Source organism: Hoplias malabaricus, chromosome Y (genome assembly GCF_029633855.1).
Source record: "Hoplias malabaricus isolate fHopMal1 chromosome Y, fHopMal1.hap1, whole genome shotgun sequence".
Taxonomy (NCBI): domain Eukaryota; kingdom Metazoa; phylum Chordata; class Actinopteri; order Characiformes; family Erythrinidae; genus Hoplias; species Hoplias malabaricus.
The window spans coordinates 58452741-58478099 of NC_089820.1; the positions used below are offsets into that span (position 1 = coordinate 58452741).

The following is a 25359-nucleotide window of genomic DNA, read 5'->3' on the forward strand; positions in this document are numbered from 1 at the left end:
ATGTAAAGGTTTGCGGAGGCGGCACGGCTAAGTGCTGAGTGTGTGTTTCTGGGTTCTGTCGATCCTCAGTGAAATCTGATGAGAGCATCATGTCCATCACTCGCTGTAAGTCTGAGGACACAGAGCTGAGGGACGAGTGACTGGGGACATCACATATACTCAGCTCATTAGATTCAGGGACAATCACATTTAGAACCTGAGTAACAGGAGAACAAACAGCAGCCGTTCACTTCACAGAAATAAACACTCAATTAGAACAGTTTTATAAAATCTAGAACCTCAAGAACACTGTAAAAAATGTGACCCATTAGTTACTTAAAAAAATTATGGCAACAAAGTGACACGTAATATTAATGAGTAGATTCTAATTTTCCAACTTTTAAGTAACATTCATTGAATAAATTAACTAAATTTAAGCAAGAAGATTATGTCAATGTTAATAAAATGCACAGTTAAAATGTGTTGGATTTAGTAATAACATGGCTAAATATGAATTAATATAGCTCAAAAATATTGAGTAAATACAACTTAATTTCACAAGGAAAGGACTATTTATCTGAGAAAACTTAATTAATATTTACTAAATATCTTGCAAGTATTGATTTACATTTACTAAATATCTGGCAAGAATTTAGTAGCATGTACTAGGTTTCTGGAGAAAGCTTGTTTCTATTTACTGATTATAGTAACTTTACATCTATTCAATAATATCACGTGTCACTTTGTTGCCATAATTTTTTTTATGTTAAATCTACTTAATTTGTCCTTTTTGTGCCATGTTCGAGTCAACGGGTCAATGTGCATAAAAATAATACCAGGTAAACATTTATTCAACTCTTGAAACATTTATTCATACAAAAATTGAAAATTGATACAACTACATCAAGGATCACAGGCAGAATATATTTTGGGGATGTGATGCAAGCTCATATTTGTTGGTTCAGCACTTAAATCTCAACAATGTTTTGAGACTGTACTCATCTTATACCAGATCAGTTTAATTAGGATTCAGCAGGCACCTGCACATAGATGAATATTAGCTTTAACTTCATAAGCAAGTGTAATGTTTTAGTGTTGGTCTTTTCTATTCATCTATGTTCAGGTGCATCCTGAGTCCTAATTAGACTGACTGGGTATAATTGTTAACAAAATATGATCTCTTGTATTTCAAATTCATTATGTACATAAAATATAAACAGACATAACCTTGCTTTAGTTAAATCATTTAAACCAGACTGTAGACAGTGAGCAAACACAGGCCATAAAATTGTATAGAAACGATTTGAATTGGAATTTTTCTTGCTTTTAATAAGTACTAATCACATTGTTTATAGTAGTGCCCTAAAATCAGGCTCGAATTTAGTTTTACGATTGAGATTCACAGTAATATAGTAAACTACGAGGGTTTTCGAACGCTACAAAAACCCGAAACACAAATTAGTGCAATTAAACAGTGAATATAACACCGTTTCTGACACAGAAATAACACAGCAGTAAAAATTCAGAGTGGTCTGAATGGTCTACTTTAACAGAAACCATCGGGTATATGGCGCGAAAAGAGAAAATGCTGTTGGGAAATAGATTTTTAAAAAACCAAAGAGATTAAAAATAAAAACAAATAGGTGTTCCTACACAATACTATGAAAACATGTATTCTGATATATTGAGTATGGAATGCTAACATAATACGTAAAATGTTAAATGTTTAGTAAACAGACGAATCATTGCCGCTGATTTCGTGGTGTGCTGTAATCTGCTGAACTCTGTTCAAACGCAGCTCTGTGTGTGAAGTGAGAGTGAGAGTGCGCTAGTGCTGTAATGACCGTTTGAAAGTGTACTCTGACAGAGACTGAGCGTCGTGTCATGGCTTCATTACACCGTCCACAGACACATGAAACAACATTCAAACTACAGAAAGCACAACATCAGCTTCTTAAAACCGTAATTCAGGATTGTAATCACAAAAACACTTTGTTTTTTAATCAAACGTTGTTCCTCACCCTCAGCTAACTCTCCAGTCTGTGCTCGAAACCGGTCTTTACGAAGCACCAGTGTTTGTAAATAAACCGCCTCAGTTCCCCGCTAGGCCTCTCTCTCCCTGCTCATAGCAGAGGCGTCTGGTGTTGTTTTAGACAGAGAAAAGAACTCCAAACGTTGAAAACAACGAACAGAAATGAGGATTACTCTAGTCCTGCTCCATGGTTTTGCGGTTTCGGATCTCTTAAGGTGGAAATGCCTCCAAACTCCGGAGACGGCTAACTGCATTAGCGACACTGCTACAAACTAAACACCTCGAGTTACAAATGAGTGTCTCTGGTAAATCAATCAGTGAATTAAAAACTTACAGACGAGTTAAACTTCATCCACATACAAACAACGGTCGTTTTTCTTCCTCAAACACACCGATCCACCTTAAAAAATCCGGAGCTTAGAACTGCGTGTCCCCACATTTAAGAGCGCCTCAAACTAAATACACAGATTTAGATAAAAATTGTTATTTTGCTGTTAATAATTTAAAGCTGTTCACTTTGGGAAGTCCGAGGACGTTCAGAACCCAACAATGCTGGTGTCCACGAGTTTCAGAATGCGTTGGGCGGAAGTGTATGATGATTAAAATTAAAGACCTCCCAATGAGTAAAATCTATTACATTTCCTGGATCTTTGGTGTTACTCCTAAAATATGGATAAATTCTATTCAACATATCCCAGCTAATTTTATTCAGCCAAAATTGTGTAAATTGCAATTAATACTTTGTTCAAATTTATTGAATTTAGCTCAATTTTATTTCAAACTACATGAAGTCTTTTTTTTAAGTGCAAGTTACTATTAGTTTTTAACTAAATATTAATTTACCCAGTCCCACTTTTTACAGTGAAGAGGGGAACTCAGACCAAGGAGTCAGCATCATGTTTATTTTGTTCCTCTAGAGTTAACGCACAAACTGCTGCTCGTAAGATTTAGGCGTAGATTTAGGATCAGGGTCAAGGATTGGGTCACTTCAGGTCCTCCAGTGGGCAGCTGTGGCATGAATGCGTGGACAGAAAATTGGGGGCGGTGGGAGTGAAGTAACGGTACTGTCCACCTCCTCAATCCACCTCCCCACAACTGCTCCCCGGGCACCAGGGATGTGGAAATTATTATTCATTCATTTATTGTATGTAACCCTTATCCAGTTTGGTGGGTCTGGTGTCTACCCGGAATCACTTGGTGCAAGGCGGGAACACACCCTGGAGGGGGCGCCACACACACATTCACTCACACTCTCACACCTACGGACACATTTGAGTCTCCAATCCACCTCCAAACGTGTTTTTGGAGCGTGGGAGGAAACCAGAGCACCCGGAGGAAACCCACGCAGACACAGAGAGAACACACCACACTCCACACTACGCAGGGCATAAAAATGACAACATAAATAACTCTGCCTGTGAGCATCAGTGTGCCATGTGATGCATTGTCTTTGATGGGCATCCTGTTTTTATTTCTGAAGAATTGTTCCAGTCTTAACCACACATCTATGACAGTCTGCAGGTATCTGATCTTATCTTGTCATAACTTATTTAATCTTATCTTGTCTTATACTCCCACATTTAAGTGAAGTCTCCTACTGTACTTTAAGGGTTAAATAAAAGTGAAAGAACAAGATTCCAAAGCTTTACTTAAACACAACACCCTCTGAATGTTAAAAACATGAAGGAAGTCATAAAGAACCCCCAGCCCTCGCCCCTCGACTGCTGTTTAAAAGTGAGAGAACATTCGAGGATGAAGCGCAACAAGCAAAAACACTCTCTGAGAAAAGTGAGACGAGAATCTACCTGCAACATCACGCTTCAGTGAACTAAGTACAGCTCTGGGCTTGTAGCAGAGATAGAGGACAAAGTAAAGAGAGAGAGAGAGAGAGAGAGAGAGAGAGAGAGAGGGAGGGAGCGAGGGAGGGAGAGTGAGAGAGAGAGAGAGGGAGGGAGGGAGGGAGAGTGAGAGAGAGGTAAATGTGTGTAAGAGAGACAAGAAGATTGAAACTGGGGGAAAACGAGAGACATACAGGGAAATAAAGTGGGTGATAGAGGACAAAATAAAGGAGGAAGGAAGGGAAGAAATGGGAAGTTGAGAAGGAGAGAGGAAAAGTGAGAGAGAGAGAGAGGGATGTGTGAGAGAGATTGATTTGATTCAGGGTATAGAATGTAATCTATACTCAAAGTGAACTGAAGGAAGTAAGATGTGTTAGTGGGTCTAAATGTGTGTGTGTGTGTTTCTCTTTTTTCTTCTCCTTCCATTTGCAAAGTGCCTTTTCCCTTTAAATAACATTATCTGTCCCCGCAGTTCCGGACGGGAAATGTGACTTTGCCACTTTGCGTCTCAAAAATTCACTTAAGAACGCTGCTGCTTTTCTGTGAAACGTCGGGACAGGTAATGCATTCCTCGCGGCCGAGGCGCGCTTGATCAAGTCATTTTGTGCCAAACATAATTTACCTGATGGCCTCGGGATGGAAGTGATTCATCTCGCAAATAAAAACGACACATGGACACAATGGAAAAGAGCGGATTTTATAGACTTACACAGATCTTCCCACACAGCCGCCGGAGAACAGCGTAATCAACACTGAGCACGGCGAACCGCAGCCACTCGGCCCGAAAACAAGGGCCCAGCTGCTCTCCGTACTGGCATCAGCCAAGACACAGGTCTGGATCAACTGCACATGAGCCTAATCTCATCGTGCCCAATGCCAAGTGCCAGCTGGAGGGGTATCAGTCCAACAAAACCGATGGAGTGATGGACCTCCTGCACATTTCTCTGGTATGATATGGGACCCGAAATGAATAACCCGACATCGTGACCTGGCTTTAGCAGTGTTTTCGTGGCTGAATGCTATCAAATCCTCACAGCAGTGTTCCACTATTTGTAGTGTAAAAGCTTCCCAGAAAAGTAGAAGATAAAACAGGACTAAGAATAAAAAATGAAATTTGAAATAAAGTTTATCTCTTGTAAGTAGAATGTCAAAGTTATCTCACTTTCCACGTCCAGGATGTAAACAAACAAGCGAGTGAATAAATAAACAACTGCAGACTATCACTATTCCGGAGGCAGAATTCAGAGACTTCCCAATCGATGGAGACTTTATGATCTTCAGGACGGCTCTTTAACTCTCTCTCAGAAACTGACGGCCGCAGAAATGAAGTGCTTCTCAAATTATTAACCTCAGAGCTGAGCACGAGAAAGAGGAACCAACACAGTCTCCACCCGAGAGACACCGACGTTCAGGCACCACACCGACAAATTTGTTAAAACCTTACATTAAAACTGAGTCTGTTGATTACATTTGAACAGTGTTTCAAAACACCAGGGCAAAGTCTACACTGGGACAGATACTTTACCTCGTTTGCCTCATGTGGTGTCAAAGCAAAACCATAATAACCACAGTTTCTAATCTTCTGAATGTGAATCATGTGTTATGTTTTATTACAGTATAATTACACACAAACAGGAGCACAACTTAATGCTAAACTCTTTAAAATATATATTGTATGGCATTAAATCCAACAAACACAGGCAAATATCAACCATATCATGTTTGAAATGTAAATGTAAATGCAAATATTCATTACGCCTTAATAAATATGTAATTATATGTGTAATTAAATATGTAATTACGTTAATATACCAAAGCAAGTGAATAGGCTCTTTATATTGCATTGTTTTATGTCATACGAGAGCAAAGTAGCAGTGTAGAGTCAGACGTTTTAAATCTAAACAGCTGTATGTAATTAATTTAGATTTATTAATATGTTATTAAATATGTAATAGTATAGTATAGTATAATATTAAATATGTAAAAGTAATATATAATTACATTAAACTTGCTACACTAAAACTCAAGTTGATATCTTCTAACAAAACCAGCCAATAACGTCTAGATAGAGATGGTGTATGTTACTTTAAAATTACATTACATTAAAATATCAAGGTAAAACACCAGTAACAACGCTAACGATCTAAACTGTAGACGTGAGGACATGACATTGAGTGATAAACAGTAGGAAATAATAGCAGACATGAGGAGGCTCTGAGCGCAGGGAAAATAAAAATAATATCTAACTAACTAAATAAATAAATAAATAAATAAAGAAGGAAACCAATCTGGATTTCTGTGGGTCCCAGTTCCGCGTGTAATTACTCGACCTGTTGAGTGTTGTCCCTGAAACACGGCGAGTCGCTGGAGAATTAATGAAACGCTGGACACAGAGAAATTGCCTGTAACCCATAGTCAAGGTGACCTTGCCGTATTTTTTCAGGGTGAAATGCATCTGAGAACGAAGGGAAATCTCGCTGTGTCCAACGTCCTCATCACTGCCCTAATTCCATACATCAGCTCGTTATTTTACGGATTTAAATATACATTTCTGAACAACGTATGGTTTAAAAAAACTATGTTTTATAATTCACTGGTTTCTCAGTTTCTCAATCAGTTGATTTCTCCATCAATTTTGTGGTTATCACACGATTTTAAATGAAAATAAATTAGTTAAAATACAGTTTTTGAATGTATCTTTTAAGATACAATAATCTGACCAAACATTTGCATAAAAAGTATTCTTCCTCCACCATCCTTCATTCTTTACTCTTTTCACTCTTTATTTTAGACTCACTTCTTGCTGTTTTTACGACTCAGGACACATCCATCATTTCTCTGAAAGCCTTTGGACAGAAGACTGAATTCCCCTTCAGCACTAAACTCTCCACTTTCCTACAGCCGTACTTCTCAAGCTCCCATGTCCATCCCTTAAACCGAGGTGTTGTTTACCTGATGTGGCTGTGGGAGGCGTCCTGGTCGGTGGCAGAGACGGTTCCGATGATGCTGCTCAGCTGGGCGTTCTCGTGGATGCTGAAGATGTACGTTGAGTTCGTAAACACCGGCGGCTCATCCGCGTCCTCCACGTACACGCGCACAGTGGCCTGGTCCATGAAGGGGCTGCCGGTCGTGGAGGGTTGGACGTTTGTGGCCACCACCGTCAGACTGTAGTTCCTTTTATTTTCAAAGTCCAGAGGCTGAGAAAAACAAATGATGGAGATAAATACATTAAAGTCATTCTCCTTCTTTGTAAAGAGGAAGTTACCTCCAGACTCAAAACAGCCTCGTAATAATTCCATTGAAGAATTGGATTAAAAATAAAGCATATTTATGAAAGTGATCATTTTATTGAAGTATTTATGTCTGTACTGTGCAGGTCATGAAATACTTTACAGTCTCTGAATGAGCCAGTTCATGCTCCGTAGAGCAGCCGAGTATTAACAGTAGAGTAGCACTGCTTCACATTCCTCCTTCAGAACCACACTTTCACACAGAGAACTCCTTCAAAAGACTAAATAAAGTCCATTCCTTGTCACACTCATCTGTCTTTTGAATCCACACGACACCCACCCTCTCTTTACCCTTTTATTCTGTATTTTATTCTCTTTATCTAAACACAACAGATGTCTAATTTAAGTTTAACTAAAGTGGGAAAGTACCTAGTACAAATCTCTGGGCTTTTTGACATTTTCCCTGCACTCTTTTGTTTATTTGTTTTCATTTCTGCGCTCCAACATTCCAATATTTTGTACGTAATAAAAATATAATTAACACATGGAGAAGAAGAAGTGTCTACAGAGAAAACACCTCACTGCTACTTCGCCAAAGTAATTCTGGAATATTTGTCATTGACAGTTAATTTTATCTGGACGCAAGTCTTCAAGATTTACCAGTTTGAACGTATGTATTTGTACATGTTTGTATTCACTTATTTAAACGTATAAACATGGCTCTAAATATAAAATAAAAATGTGGGTCTGTTTTACTTTAATGTCACTGCCACTTACTTCTCTATGTCCAAAAGCTGCAACAAGTAAAGCTCTGGAGAAGCTGCACATGAGCTTACAGTCACTGTTATAACCACCACCCCCACAGACATTGAGGTGTGTCTCCTCTGGAGCGATGGAGATAAGTCTGAGAGTTAGTGACCCACAACAGACTTTATTTCCTTTTACTCTCAACGTCCAGAGCTGGGGAGTAACAGCGGGAGATAGGCATCTCTTACCCCCAAAAATAAAAGAGCAGAGGCCTTTAAGATGAACACATATAGTTCCACTAGTTATATTTTATCACAGAGTTTAACATCTGTGAATAAACGAGCATCACCTTTATTCTTTATATCAATGGGCATCTGTATAAAACGCATCAGGAATATCAACATTTAGACACGTTGGATTTGGTCGTTGCGGACAGTGCCGGAGTCATTTTATAATCATCAAAAACTTTTCACTCTTCTTTAAAGAAAAACTACATTCAGGGAATCAACAACAAACATTAATGTAGCCAACACTTTCCCAGATGTTTAAACTGTTTGGATGAGACTGACAACAAGGAAATAGCCACGAAGATAGCAGGGGGTTCTATAAGTGATTAATATACACAGCATACACTGAGGACTCTGTGCTGTATTTAAATCACCACTAATGACACACTTAAACATCTTGGATTGAATCGTTTCTGTTTCCCAGAAATCAGCTCAGTGTGGTGCTGCAGTTACATGTATTTTGTCTTTCTCTCTCTTAGTTCAGTGGTGACTCTGGTGCTATCGGAACATGTGAGCATGCGCTATGTAGTTGGTAGATAGGTCAAGTCATTGCTCATTACAAGTACAAAGCAACAAGGTGCAGTTAGAATCTATCAGAAGGGCAATAGTAGCATCGAGAAAACAATTATGGGAAAAGTGAAAGGACATACAGGCAATAAATGATAAAAGATCATTACAGAGGAGAGTAGGTTTATTTATACAGTGTCGCTGTCCAAAGATATATATCTGCATTTATTTAATTTATTTTTCATTAAATAATTCATTCATTCATTGTCTGTTACCTTTATCCAGTTCAGGGCGGCAGTGGGTCCAGAGGCTACCTGGAATCATTGGGCGCAAGGCGGGAATACACCCTGGAGGGGGCGCCAGTCCTTCACAGGGCAACACACACACATTCACTCACACACTCACACCTTCAGACACTTTTGAGTCTCCAATCCAATACCAATGTGTGTTTTTGGACTGTGGGAGGAAACCGGAGCACCCGGAGGAAACCCACGCAGACACAGGGAGAACACACCACACTCCTCACAGACAGTCACCCGGAGGAAACCCATGCAGACACAGGGAGAACACACCACACTCCTCACAGACAGTCACCCGGAGGAAACCCACGCAGACACAGAGAGAACACACCACATTCCTCACAGATAGTCAATCGGAGGAAACCCACGCAGACACAGAGAGAACACACCACACTTCTCACAGACAGTCACCCGGAGGAAACCCACACAGACAAAGAGAGAACACACCACACTCCTCACAGACATCTGTGTTACTGTGACACAACCTGCTGCGCCACCGTGCCGCCTTAATTTATTTTTATTCTATTTAATTTACTACATCATTTGGACAATAGACCAATAGAAATGCTCCAAAATTGAAATCATTTGGATGTCCATCACTGCGCACATTCTGGGTGGGTTCTGGACCCACCGCGACCCTGAACTGGATGAGTGGTTCCATCATCGATGTCCACTGAAAGTTCCTTCTGTAAAGTTACTCTTTTGGAGAATGTTTATCTTCAGACAGTGACAATATTTATGTAAGTGCTTATAAAAATGCATAATTAGTGCAGAACACATAATGAAGAATAATGAATTATAACGTTGTCTTCTATTCCTAGAGCAGAAATTGCAAGATATGTAAGATTCTTAGAACAAATCGTAATTCAGTATTTCCCCGAATAGTTCTTAAACCCTGAGGCATGTATTCCACTATTTCACTGCGGTGATGGAGCTGAAGACGGAACGCCTGCGGCCACCAGCTCCAGACTGTAATTCCTTTGTTTTTGTTTTTTTTTGTTTTTTTTTTGCTCTCAAAGTCCAGAGCTTGCGAGAAGTGGAAAGAGATAAATATCTTTCACTAATGACCACAGCAGCAAGGACAAACCCGGCCGGCAGAGATGGATGAAAAGGGCTCGGCGATACACAACAACGGACGGCAGAACAGAGCCCTGGAAACACAATAACGCAGGCAACAAAAATGTTATTCAGCAGCAATAAGCGCTCTCACCTGAAGCGCTGGAAGTGTTGTTATTAATTTGAGCAGCGAGACAGCATCTGTTTGGGGTTTAGATGAGCTGCAAATAAGGTTAATCTAATGGAATCAGTGCGATTGCATTGCAAATTGTTAAGCAATCATGAAAAATATAATTTGTATGTTTGTGTTTTCCGGCAAACGGAATTATCCTGGTCTACAACACCGTGACGTTAACGTGGTTAATGTATTCTCCGGGGCAGTGATCCAGACGAGGAATATTATTGAAGTATCAGGTAAAAGCAATTTGGAAATGATTTGTACGACCGGATAAATATTTGATCTCTCTCTCTCTCTCTCTCTCTCTCTCTCTCTGAGAGTAAGGGCATGGCAGCATCCAAACATCCTCACCTCCGCTGCTGTGCTGAGCTTTACTCCAGCGGACATTCTGTTTTCACTTAGCCTCTTTAGTAACTATGTTATTATACAATAACAACACATGTAATTACAGTATAATACAGTTTCATTCAGGATCAATAAAGTGATAAACTCTTATCACTGAGATGTATTTACTCAGACTTATTACGGTACAACAACATGGAAGTACGAACTTATCTTAAAAAAGAATATTATAACCCCAAAAGTAACGTGTAATTACATTATTATTAAAAGTATTACTCGTACGCAATTAAAATTAATTACAGTAAATATTATATTAAAGACAATTTAACACAGCACTAACTCCTTTAATTTCAGCACCTGGTAATGCCTTCTTTGTTAAAGATCAGTAAGACAATGAAATGCAGTTAAATAAATTGTAATTTATTACAAAAAAGTAAGTCTTTTTCTTTCATATTTATGAATATGTATGAAATGTTTGAGTGTGGGTTTCTCTTGTTATGACGGGTAATTTTTGAACTTCAGGTGGTTTTATTTGATATATTTACTGTAGTTTAGTTTAGTTTTATGCATGGTATGTCCAGGGCACCTACTTATTTATTTATTCATGTATTTGTTTAATTGTTGCAGTGAGTTCAGCTGGAACTCACTGAGAGTCTTTAGAAAACATATGATTAGCATCTTTTATTTAGAGTGTATTACAGAGTTACACACACCGTCCAGCTGTGTGCAGATGCACAATGAGCTCTTATTACACACTAGTTACCATCTGAAAACTGTGGTTTGTGCAAATATAATCACCTCCTCCTGTTAAGGATGTGCAATTACACATGAGCACACACAATGTAATATTTATAACTGAGAAATGGCTATGTAAAACCTGACTGAATCTGACTTTACCACTGAATACATCACCAGCTTTTAGCTCTGTCCTCTATATATTATTAGCGTGGGAATGCATAGTCATTACAGTGGGTATTATAGTAATAATAATAATAATATCAAATAAATATGGGGTATGGGCCCTTTAAAGGCCTGTTCTAGATCCATAGGTCCAATTTGTGCTCCGTGATCAGGATTTATTTCCCGGATGGAGCTCGGTCCACTCTGCAGCAGGACACTGGGGCTGTGATTAGTGTCCAGAGCACAATGAAGAATTTACAGAGTGAGCTTCTGGTTTAAAATAGAGCTGGGCTCCCAGAGGAGAGGTCAGAGAGCTGGCCGAGAGAGGGAGGGAGGGAGAGAGAGAGAGAGAGAGAGAGAGAGAGAGAGAGAGAGAGAGCAGCTGGACTCTACAAAACCACAGCTTTGATCTCGGTATATCTGTCTGTGTGTGTGTGTGTGTTTGTCTCACTGCCACATTCAGAACCAAATGTCCACACACTGATGGGGCTGTGTGTGATGCTGTAAAATCTGGGACCTCACGTGTAAATCATTGCTGTTCAATCAAACACATGTCTCTCCCAAAATAGTAACTTTACAGGAGATGGAAAAACCTTCTTAAATTCCAATGGAGGTCAATGTAGAAAGATATTCTTCAGAGCGTTTCTCTCAGTTTCACACAGTGTGAAGAACTGATGCAGTAAAATAAAGATATATGTTCTTGATTGGACAGCGATGGAATGTTACTGGGTTTAGGCTCAGGATTAAGTTTAGATTCATGTTGTTAGAATAAACGTTATGCTTTGATTTAGACTCAGAATTCAGTGTTTGGTTTTAATACTGAGTTTAAGGTTAAGATGAGATTTAGACTGAAAATTATGTTTCCCTTTCTGAGGTTAACTGCAGCATGAGGATTAGGTTTTAGTTACTGAGATTAAACCCTGCTTTAGGATTGAGATTAAACCCTGGTTTAGGGTTAAGTTTTAGTTACTGAGATTAAACCCTGGTTTAGGATTGAGATTAAACCCTGGTTTAGGGTTAAGTTTTAGTTACTGAGATTAAACCCTGGTTTAGGATTGAGATTAAACCCTGGTTTAGGGTTAAGTTTTAGTTACTGAGATTAAACCCTGGTTTAGGATTGAGATTAAACCCTGGTTTAGGGTTAAGTTTTAGTTACTGAGATTAAACCCTGGTTTAGGATTGAGATTAAAACCTGGTTTAGGGTTAAGTTTTAGTTACTGAGATTAAACCCTGGTTTAGGATTGAGATTAAACCCCGGTTTAGGGTTAAGTTTTAGTTACTGAGATTAAACCCTGGTTTAGGATTGAGATTAAACCCTGGTTTAGGGTTAAGTTTTAGTTACTGAGATTAAACTCTGGTTTAGGATTGAGATTAAACCATGGTTTAGGGTTAAGTTTTAGTTACTGAGATTAAACTCTGGTTTAGGGTTAAGTTTTAGTTACTGAGATTAAACCCTGGTTTAGGATCGAGATTAAACCCTGGTTTAGGGTTAAGTTTTAGTTACTGAGATTAAACCCTGGTTTAGGATTGAGATTAAGCCCTGGTTTAGGATTGAGATTAAACCCTGGTTTAGTGTTAAGTTTTAGTTACAATGGATTAAACCCTGGTTTAGGATTGAGATTAAACCATGGTTTAGGATTGAGATTAAACCCTAGTTTAGGATTGAGATTAAGCCCTGGTTTAGGATTGAGATTAAACCCTGGTTTAGGATTGAGATTAAGCCCTGGTTTAGGATTGAGCCCTGGTTTAGGATTGAGATTAAACCCTGGTTTAGGATTGAGATTAAGCCCTGGTTTAGGATTGAGATTAAACCTTGGTTTAGGATTGAGATTAAACCCTGGTTTAGGATTGAGATTAAGCCCTGGTTTAGGACTGAGATTAAACCCTGGTTTAGGATTGAGATTAATCCCTGGTTTAGGATTGAGATTAAGCCCTGGTCTGGGCTCGTTATAAACTGAAGAGCGTGTCTTGGCTGATTTAATACCTGTGGGTGATTGGGGAGTTTTCTGTGTTTAATTCTTGGAATGAACCCACACCCTGCGGAGAAAAGGGAAGTCAGTTTGCTCCCAAAATATTCCCATTCCTTGAATCCGCAGCAGTTCTCTTCCGCTCTCCCTCCCACCTTCAGAAACTGATGAGTAAGGACTCCGAACTGTATCTGGTTTAGCAGGGAGCCGGCTCACGCAGATTCCCCATCGAAGGGTTTTAATACTTTGTATTTTTGCTGTGAGGATCTGATGGCACCGAGCTTTAAACCTGGTACACAGTACAGTATCTTACATAACAACCGATGTGAAAAATTACATCAGAACATCACTGTCAGGTCTCTGACACACACATGAAGACATCTCCCACTCCCCAAATATTGCAGCAATCAGTGTAATCTTGCATGGGCAGGTAAACACACACATGGAACCTGTGCCTCCCGCTGCTCTGGATGGTGTTTGATTTGCTCAGAAAAGTAAATAAACAAACAAATAAATAAGTAAGCAACAAATACACTTTCAGAAAAAAAAATCAAAAAGGCTACATCTTCAGTTCTTTTCATTAGGGAACGTTATTGAACCATTTTCTTTATTCACTGTAAAGTTTTAAGTCGAACTGATTACACACACCTCGTTCAATCTCTGGGGTTCTTCTAATTATTTAGTTATTTACATGAAATATTCACATCCCCATCTCCAGAAGAGAATGTAATGTACCAGTAATTTACCTGTACAGCATCTTATTAGAAAGAAAAGCACACCTTTATGGATCCCCTTATAACTCTAAACAACTCTAGACAAGATATAATCAACACTAGTTAAGTGTTAAAATAACACTCCGTAGAGTTTTTTTCTTTTAAAACTAATAGAGTAACTAGATCAACACTATGACAGAGTTCAATTTCTAACACAACTTTCTAACCGTGTTAAATTAACACTACACAGTGAGAATTATATAAACAAATTAACACTCACAGAGTTGATTTAACACTGATGATTTTGCTGTGTAGGGAAACTGCTTATCTGCATTTGACCCATCACTAGTAGTGAACACACACACACACAACCAGAGCAGGGGGCTGTTTGAGGGATAGGGGCCTTGCTCAAGGGCACTTCAGCCGTGAACCTTCTCTCACTGGTCCCAGGAACTGAACCGGCGACCCTCTGGCCTCAAGTCTGCTCTCTAACCTCAAGGCCACGGCTGAAGAGAAAGGTTTTATATGGATTTTGCACCGAGAGTTGGAGTCGTGTAACATTTTCAAGCGAATCTAAGCTACCTCAGTAACGTCAGCACATATTAAGCTTGTTTACTGGGCTGTAACATTAAACACTGTGAGGCTGTGATCACGCTTTGTTATTTACCCGTTATAGTGATGTGATCACAGGCTGCCTTTGGCTGAAGTGCGTTCACGTTCGGACTGCGCTGCAGGTTGTTTCACGTTAAAGTTCCTCACTGTTTCTGCTGTAAAAAGCAAATGTTCCTGTAAATATCAGAAGGCCAGACATCAGCTCCAGAGCTGGAGCAGAGGGATTGACCTGTTGCTGCTCTCACAACAGAGGTACAGGCAGCTGTAATGGTTTTCTTCTTTTTTGAAAATGTACTTTCTTGGAAATAAAATGGTGACAAAAGCAGATGGACTTTTACTTGGATGTGTTTTTGGTGTTTTCCACTGTGTACATTCACAACACGAACACATGGACATTGCCCCCAACCAACCCCCAAGATTCACCTCGGTACCAGGAACGATTTTGCAATTAGAATATTTGACAGAAGGGCCACATGGGGTTAAAGTCAGACTAAACGTCTCAGAGTGTGATGCCAGGCTTTAACGAGGCTCAGGTGCTGATGCTGTATGTTTCGGTCTGGATTCAGATCCTCTCTGATATATTGGTTGGAGCTCCATCACTCTGAACCTCATCACAGTTGACACTCTTAATAACTGGGTCTTCAAGGGTCCTTAATAAAGACTGTGTTCCTGGTTAGAACCAATAACTATCCACATATTGAACCTGTTCAAATGCCTCTTCAAAGTGTTATATATGTTTCTATCAACAAATGGTTCTATGTGGCACTGGGGAAGGTTTCTACTAAAGTTACAGTGTGCAGTTTGTCACAGAAGAAGAATCTTTTTCAAAAAGATATAACATCATACAACACAACCTCCATTGATCTGAAGAGCCATTCATCTGTTCATCTGGTCTCGGTTCTAACTTTACTAAAGAACCCTTGAAGAATTGTCATAGTGTCCCTTTGGGTAAAATTCCATCTAAAGCTCCATCTAATGAAATGAACTTCTTCGCAATGCGAACGGGCCTTTGTGAAGCCCTTGGATCAAACCAGAATCATTGCCTTTGCTAAAGAACCCCAGAAGAACCCTGTTTAAAGAGGGCAGGATCTTTATTTTCCTGTAAACCTACCTCACTTTTCCAGCTCTTTCAATAACAACATGCCATTTGATCCCGTCCACAGAGTCAGCCGTACTCAACAGCTCATCCCATCACTCAATGTTCTGTAGGGGGCTAAATACAGCAGTCACTTGACCTGTTCTCTGGTTCGGATGCCGCTGGAGTGTGTGCTGCCGAGCGAGCTGCCGTGTGGAGTGTGTGGAGTGTGTGGAGGCTGGTGAACAGCAGCTCTCCTTCTCCCACCACTTTGGGCCTTTGGTTTTTTGATGCTCGTGGCCTGGAGCTGTGTTTGCTGAACACCACGCAGACAGCCAGAGATGCTTTAGAGTGGGGGGGGGGGGGCGTATTTAAAGACATCAAAGATCTGCAGGGGGAAGTATCTCGCCCTCCTCTGCCTTTGGGTGGGGGGTGATGAGACTGGGAAGATGAAAGCACACACACACATACACAAATACACACAAACCCCTCCACAACAAAGCCCAGCTCCACCACGGCAGAGGACTCCTGCTCCAGATCAATACATTTACGCTTCCTACAAAGAGCCTTTGATAATCTGGGATCAGAATTTACTGCTAATAAAATATACAGCTGCCAATAAAAGTTCTTTATTTATGAATTCTCTTTCTTTTGGCACTTTTCCATTGCATGGTACCACCCCGGCCTGTGCTCCCCTGTGAAATGTATCGGGGGTCGTCTCAAAACCCTGTCTCTAAGGGGAACAGCAGGCTTTGGAAACCACAACAACGGCGGCGGTAAGTGTTCACTCATGGTGCATTGGTGTGTTATTGTTGTCACTGTTGTTTGAGACAGAACCTGCTTCCAGAACCAAATTTACCTGAAGGAGAAGCTGAAAAGCAGAGTACAGTAGAGGTGAGTAGGGACACGGCAGTGGAAAAGCACCACTCACCCCATCACACACCCACAGCTGTGAGGCACTCGTGTGTTGATCGTGAGACTTTTAAAACCTCTACAGCTGCATGTTCTAGGTCAAGGAACCTTTGATTTTAAAACTGTAGCCTGGGCCTGGCCTTGTTTTCATTATTTCTAGGTTCAGTGGTTAAAAACGTGTCTTTAACCTTGTTATTTATCGGTAAACGTCGTCGCTGTTGTGTTCAGTCTGAGGTAAAAGGAAAGCGGTTGCCAGCGGATGCCAGTGGATGGTAAATAGGGAGGAAAAATAAAGGTTATGTTCTCGGTTCTCGCGCTGGGCTTCGGTGAACCCGGCTCCGTCTGGAGGAGCACAGGTGACGAGAGGAGGATGTTGATTGCCTGTTTTTGTCATGCGGCACCATCCATCATAGTATTAGTGATGCAGCCAACAGATTCCAGGCCAAGAGCAGAGGGATGAGACCGTGGAGAATAACAGCGCCGTTCTGTTTCATATTCAGATGTAGATGCACAACTTTAGACTCAAAAGGGCTCTTCTTTTAGTGTGTGTGTGTGTGTGTGTGTGTGTGTGTGTGTGTGTGTGTGTCTGTGTCTGTGTTTGTCTTTCTCTCCCTCCGTGACCTTGTCTGCTCCTCTCTCTTCATGTCTCTTGGCTTTTTCTAAGAGAGTGTAAATTATCTCAGACGCCGCTGCAGTAACAGCCTCTGCTTTTCTGGAAAGGCTTACATTTGACGATAGAACATTTCTGTGAGAGTTTGATGGTACTGAGCCGCACCACTCATCGCACTCGGCATTGGACACGGCTCATGTGCAGCTGCTCCAGTGTGTGCTGATGTATCGGGAATACTTTTCTATGAAGAGTGTCAGCGAAACTTTTCAAAAGCTCCTTGAACGAAACTAATCTCATTCTTCTACTTTAGCGCTTTTCAAGAACTCGGAGAAGCTTACGTTTTGTTAAAAGCAGGATTACGGACAACGGAGAGAGCAGTAATTAATACAACAGCTGGATATAAACACAGTGGGACACTTCAGACTCATGAGATTGGATCTGAGTGTGAAGAGATGCTTCTAGATTAGATCTGGATGAAGATGGAGAAGGGTGTCTGCTTAGTTCCAGAGTCACGGAGCAAGTCTAGAAAAAGCTAGATCCCCAAAGCCATGGAGATTGAACAGAGGGAGAGTGAGTAGCAGCTGTTTCAGACCTGAGAGAGTGAGGGGGGGGTAGTGTGTGTGTGTGTGTAAGGAGGGCTTTGTAGGTAAATAGAATCATTTTAAATTGTATGTAATATTTTGTAGGAAGCCAGTGAAGGAGCTGAAGTACAGGGGGTGTGTGTTGGTGAGAGCGAGGGTGAGCGGAGACGAGTGGCACTGAGCGGAGTTGGAAATGAAGCTGGGTTTTTCCCCGGGTTTGACAGGAACATTAGGGAGAAGGGAATGAAGGAGCTACTGTTTATCCTCCCTCAACATCCACAGCTGAAGGTAACACCCCAATCAGCTCTCTAAGTGCTGAGGAGAATGTATGCCATCTCTGTGTGTGTGTGTGTGTGTGTGTGTGTGTGTCTGTGTGTGTGTGTGTGTTGTACTGAACATTATGCCTAAAAATGACTGGGTGAAGTGAAACTCTACTCCAAAATCAATGTGCACAAAAACACCACCCCCTTTATTGAGTTTAAATGAATTACTTTGAATATTAAAGAGCAAGGACTGTGTTTTATAAAGCACCCCATGTTTTACTGATGTTATTTATGTGCATCCAGACAATGCTGGGGTTCAACTCTCTGTAGATGTCCTTGGGAGATACGGGTGCTTCATTGTATTCTGAGCCTCAGTGAAGGCTTGCACATTTGCATACAATGGTTTTTCCATATGCAAATCCTCGCTGCTTCGCTAGGGTTCAGAACCAGAACCCGAAGTCGAGGGGGGGACCGGGCGTACGGGGGGTTATCGCTGCAGAAAGCTCCAAATCTGAGCACGGCTGGCCTTCAGAACTGAAGTTGTTTTGTGAGGATACACACACTTCTCATGTGGGTTTTAAAGTATTTCTCAAAGTCAAGGTCACACTCAAGGTCAGTGGATTTGGAAAATATGTTACAACCCCTTTATTCTCCACGCTCCATCCACAAAAGCACAGAGTGCACCGCCTTGTTTTCACGACTTTCAAAGAAGCAGGTCATTCTTGATATATGGTGAAGAACAGATGAGCCCCAGCCCCCCATCTACACACTCACTGGCCACTTTATCAGAAACACCCCCACTGACACACACTGGCCACTTTATCAGAACCCCCCCCCCCCACCCCCAACACTCTACTGACCCTCACTGGCCACTTTATCAGAAACACCCTCTTCTACTGACACTCACTGGCCACTTTATCAGAAACACCCCCTTCTACTGACACTCACTGGCCACTTTATCAGAAACACCCCCCCCAACACTCTACTGACCCTCGCTGGCCACTTTATCAGAACCCCCCCCCCCCCCCCAACACTCTACTGACCCTCACTGGCCACTTTATCAGAAACACCCCCTTCTACTGACACTCACTGGCCACTTTATCAGAAACACCCCCCCCCTCTACTGATCCTCACTGGCCACTTTATCAGAAACACCCCCTTCTACTGACACTCACTGGCCACTTTATCAGAAACACCCCCCCCAACACTCTACTGACCCTCGCTGGCCACTTTATCAGAACCCCCCCCCCCCCCCCCCCAACACTCTACTGACCCTCACTGGCCACTTTATCAGAACCCCCCCCCCCCCCCAACACTCTACTGACCCTCACTGGCCACTTTATCAGAAACACCCTCTTCTACTGACACTCACTGGCCACTTTATCAGAAACACCCTCTTCTACTGACACTCACTGGCCACTTTATCAGAAACACCCCCTTCTACTGACACTCACTGGCCACTTTATCAGAAACACCCCCCCCCTCTACTGATCCTCACTGGCCACTTTATCAGAAACACCCCCTTCTACTGACACTCACTGGCCACTTTATCAGAAACACCCCCCCAACACTCTACTGACCCTCGCTGGCCACTTTATCAGAACCCCCCCCCCCCCAACACTCTACTGACCCTCACTGGCCACTTTATCAGAACCCCCCCCCCCCCCCCCCCCCAACACTCTACTGACCCTCACTGGCCACTTTATCAGAAACACCCTCTTCTACTGACACTCACTGGCCACTTTATCAGAAACACCCCCCCCCCTCTACTGATCCTCACTGGCCACTTTATCAGAAACACCCCCTTCTACTGACACTCACTGGCCACTTTATCAGAAACACCCCCCCCCCCCCTCTACTGATCCTCACTGGCCACTTTATCAGAAACACCCCCTTCTACTGACACTCACTGGCCACTTTATCAGAAACACCCCCCCCCACTGACACTCACTGGCCACTTTATCAGAAACACCCCCTTCTACTGACACACACTGGCCACTTTATCAGAAACACCCCCCCCCCCTCTACTGACACTCACTGGCCACTTTATCAGAAACGCCCCCCTCTACTGACACTCACTGGCCACTTTATCAGAACCCCCCCCCCCCCCCAACACTCTACTGACCCTCACTGGCCACTTTATCAGAAACACCCTCTTCTACTGACACTCACTGGCCACTTTATCAGAAACACCCCCCCCCTCTACTGATCCTCACTGGCCACTTTATCAGAAACACCCCCTTCTACTGACACTCACTGGCCACTTTATCAGAAACACCCCCCCCCCCCTCTACTGATCCTCACTGGCCACTTTATCAGAAACACCCCCTTCTACTGACACTCACTGGCCACTTTATCAGAAACACCCCCCCCCCCTCTACTGATCCTCACTGGCCACTTTATCAGAAACACCCCCTTCTACTGACACTCACTGGCCACTTTATCAGAAACACCCCCCCCCACTGACACTCACTGGCCACTTTATCAGAAACACCCCCCCCCCCTTCTACTGACACACACTGGCCACTTTATCAGAAACACCCCCCCCCCTCTACTGACACTCACTGGCCACTTTATCAGAAACGCCCCTCTTCTACTGACACTCACTGGCCACTTTATCAGAAACGCCCCCCTTCTACTGACACTCACTGGCCACTTTATCAGAAACACCCCCCTCTACTGACACTCACTGGCCACTTTATCAGAAACACCCCCTTTTACTGATATTCACTGGCCACTTTATCAGAAACAAAGCAATTGTTTTAGCCTCCTTTTGCTGCCTCACCTTTTTCAGGGTCAATATCCCCTCCTGAGATTGAGCGTCAGGGATTATCTCGAAAACATTCTTCTCATCTCCTCCGATGATTCGGAAAGTGGACTTGGAGTTCTCCCCGATGTCCCGGTCATTGGTTATAATTCTTCCTCCAGATTTCCCAACACCAAGGTCTTCCGGATGGTGAACTCATATAAACCTGAATCACAGAAATGTGACATCACAACTCCTCACTGATTTATAACACGCCTACAAAGTAATCGATTCCAGACACGTTTACCAAAGCTCAGAGTTTGTGAGAGTGGTTCTGATCACCTTTTGTAAACTTTGGTGGGTTATCATTGATGTCAGTCAGTGTTACAGTGACTGTGGTGGTCCCTGACATTCCTCCCATGTGACCCCCATGTCTCGGGCTTGAATCACGACCAGATACTCTTCTCTCATCTCTCTGTCCATTCCGGCCAAAGCCACTTTGATCACAGCTGAAATAGAGAGAGAGAGAGAGAGAGAGAGAGAGAGAGAGAGAGAGAGAGAGAGAGACAGAGAGAGATTGTTTTTTCAAATGATTCAGTGCTCATTTAGATATTAAAATTAACAAAATATAAGAGGAACTCAGACATCAACATGTTTGTAAACAAAGCCATGTTCCGCCTGTACATGTCTATACAGAGGTGTGGGCTGCATCCCAAATAGCAACATACTTACTACATAATTTCACTTCATGGAAAATACATCTAAGATTCTTACACTTCAATGATGAGATGTGAAGGTTATCACCAAATATAAATGGTTTTATAATCCATCATACAATGCAATCTATTCATTCCTGACCTACACCATGCACTACACAGGTGGCACTGAAACATGTGGCACTGAAACATAACTAATTATCTCACATTTTCATACAAGGAGAACTACTTCATTCAAATATTAGCCAAAAAATAAAATTAAAATAAATAAATAATAAGAAAACAGATGCAATAAATCATTATCCTCCAAGAATCGGTTTCACTCTCTTGGTGTAAACAGGGGAAATTAGAAAAAAAGTATATTGTCACTGTCGAATTATATCCATGTATCTATAAAAGAGTATATTTACAGGAGAAGCAAAAAACCTCATTAACTTTTAGAGGAAGTCAATGTTAAAAGATTTTATTCAGAGGGAATGAAGGAGCATTTCTATTGGTTCATTCATCTTGAAAGTGTGAAGGACAGCTGCTGTGTTCAAATGATGTAGTGAACTTAACATCCACAAACGTGTGGATACGTGTGTTTAATTGGACAGCGCCAGTGTGTGGTTTTTGCTTGTAGTCTGTCGCACATTTAAAAAAAAAAAAGATGAATGAAGTAACACAGTTTAAAAAAAATAAATAAATAATGTGACTTCAATCCACAGATAGGGTCTTCGTTTACTGTGTTGGTCATGCAGGAGATCTGTGTGATAAAGCTTTTTTATATTGTTGCTGTCCAATGAAAACATGTTTCTCTGTGTTTGTGTATGGTTAGTTTACTACATCATTTGAACACAGCAGTTGACCTTCACACTTTCAAGAGGAATGCACCAATAGAAATGGTCCAAAATTTCTCATACATTTATTTTCTTTGTCTGTGCTTTTCCAAGTATCGCCTCAACTCAGCATCGGCTAGTACATATTTGACTAAAATCCATAAAAGCCATTCCCAAGATTAATACAATGTGTGCTACACATAGTTTACCTTAAACCTAAGCTCCAACATGATCTTAAATCTAACTCTAATCCCCAGAAGCTCAGGAACTGCAGGACTGTCTTCTCTGTAACTTTCTCCCACAGCAGTTGACAGCACTGTTTCTGTGATCCTTCTTCAGGTATCAGAAAGGACAGTCTGTGTGGATTTAGTGAAACAGCACCACCAGTGGACAGGAGCTCACTTAGTGATGTGTAACATGTGTAGAAATGTTAGAAATATTTGCTTTTTGTGATGTATGTGTTACTTTATGAAGAACCTGTTGCTGCTTAATTAATCTGTTAAACATGATCTCCATGTGGGAGGTACCCACTGTACAGAGGAAAAATTGGTTCATACTAAGACTAGAAAGCAATTTGATTTTTCATGTAATGTGAGATGTACTATAAAATATAAATTTCATAAAATCTTTTTTTTTTGTTTCTTTATTAGCTTCAATTTGATAGAAAAATTCACTGATTGCTCCTATAAATGAGCCCAGACATGTCTCACCACGAGCAGAATATTCAATAGAAGAAGAAGAAGAAGAAGAAGAAGAAGAAGAAGAAGAAGAAGAAGCACTAGGCGCCTGTTGGAGGAGCTCTGGAGGGGAAAGGAGAAAGCTTTGACTAAAGGCTAATCATTGAGATAATTAGTCAACTGAGCAAAGCCCAGAGAGAAACGCCCCAACAGCAGATCGACATTGATTCCGATGCCAACTTCACACATTTCAAATGGGAATTTATTTTTTTTGGCTTTGTAAAAATGTGGGAAATCGGTGTGGTGGATCATTAGAGTCTAAATCAAAGGGAAACTCAAACGGTTCTAGTTTTCAGAACCGTATCCTGGGCACTTTGTACGTCTACGACTCTCACCTACGCGCTTCAAAATCAAAAAGGTTACTAAACTGCTCTTGCCTTAGATGCACTTTTCAAGACACTTTAATTGCTGTAGAACTTTTACATCTCACTCTAAAGGTTTCTGAAATGGTTCCTGAGAGAATTGTCCGAGAATTAACATCTTCTCCTCACATAACATTCAATGGATATGTCTTTAGAGAACCATTTTAAAGACAGAGGAATGTTTCCTTTATTTAAACCTAGACATTAGCCAGGTTCCAGCCTGGGATTTTACAATGACCAGCCGGTATTGGACCATACCTGTTCAGTCAGGTGCATTAGCAGTTAGAGCTATGGCTCTGGCATGACACCAGTCAGATATTTAAAAATTCTGGTATAGAAACTGGACCCAAGATCTGGATTTGAAAGCCCCAATTCAAGCCAAGAGCCATTTAGAATTTTTCAGAATAAAAAAAACTACTGCATTATTTAACTTAGTGCTGCACTATGGGTGCATCAACCTAATGCAACTCAGACTAACAAGACACTCATGGGTAAACTTTAGCGTAGCTTTATTATCAGTGGCGCCATCTAGAATCATAGAAAACAAAATCTGATAGAGTGTGTTAAGAGTAAAGAAAAACAACACATAAGGGTGGAGCTGGAGTGAAATACTAATGAAAAAAGAGACAAAACTAACAATCCACACAGATCATAAAGAGAAAAGACCAAAAGCCAGAGCCCAGAAATGAAGCAAGTCACTGCAAGGTAAAAACAGACGAATAAGGGAACATTTTCCCAACACAAACAAAAAATAAATACATAAATAAAATAAATAAATAAACAACACGTTAACTACTAAAGGCAGTTTTGTGGATATTCTACAAACACAGTTCATGATTACTATCAATCTCCCATCCACTGAAGGCACTGTTCCATTAAATCCACACACACATTGCGCAGAAACAGTGCTGTAACCTGCTACGTACGAACATTTAATATTTCGCTCTGCCCTGAGCTTTGAGGCAAGATCATGGTTGATTTCTCATGATGGTTATCCATTAGAAATTCACTTATACATCCACAAAAAGAACTCTATAATTAGCACACGATGCCTGAATCCTGGGAATGATCTTCTACAGAAATATTTACAATTCACACAGAAAGGAGACAGTTATGACCACGGACACTTGTTAGAAAACACATTAACATGTTGCTGCAGGTTTTTTCAGTCTCAGTCTCAGTCTTAGCAGAGAAAAATAAACAGTTTTGCAGTGTGAACATGCCTTTAAAGAAACGCTAGGTCATATTTACATCATGAAAATAACAGCTTCAAATTCATTGCGTTCCACTGAGCTGTAACAAGGAGAAAAGAGCCTCTGTCATTGATACTCTGGGCTCAGCTCTGCAGAAAACATTTTATTTACTATTTTATTTGTGAATATATTCATCATCTACGCTTCTACTCTCGACTATTTTTAACATTCTATTTTTATTATTTTACTTTTATGTACTATTTATTTATTTATTTTTATTGGATTGCTCCACTTGGATTGAACTGATGTAAATGATCTTATTTCTTCAATATCTTACTCTCTTTATGTAATCTTTCCATTCCATTTGCTTATTTTACCTTGGCTTCATTATTAAAGAGAATAACCTTCGATGAATTCGGAGTTTGAATAAAGGTGAATCAATGGATTGATTAATTTCAGGCTTAAGATGTGTTTAGAAAATATTTAAATTTATTACACTTCATTACAAAGGCTGCTAACAGAGTGTCTGCAGGTGCTATGTACGAGAAAAAAATAAATAGATACAGTGTAGAGTGTCTTTAAAGGTACAGCAGCGGTGTTCCCTAAAGGTTCATTACATTCTCTTCTCTAGATATTTATTCTCTTTCTTCTCTATAATA

General features: G+C 40.9%; 1 protein-coding gene across 1 annotated transcript in view; it reads right to left on the reverse strand.

Moving 5' to 3' along the window:
- LOC136677792 (cadherin-8-like) overlaps positions 1 to 21016 on the reverse strand; it is a 47011-nt gene extending 25995 nt beyond the window's left edge. The window contains exons 1-2 of the mRNA XM_066655445.1: positions 20914 to 21016; positions 6802 to 7046 (exon numbers count right to left, since the gene is read on the reverse strand). Coding sequence (XP_066511542.1) covers positions 6802 to 6962 — 161 coding nt within the window. The 5' untranslated portion in view covers positions 6963 to 7046; positions 20914 to 21016. The remainder of the gene's footprint in view (positions 1 to 6801; positions 7047 to 20913) is intronic.
- Positions 21017 to 25359: the final 4343 nt, after the last annotated feature.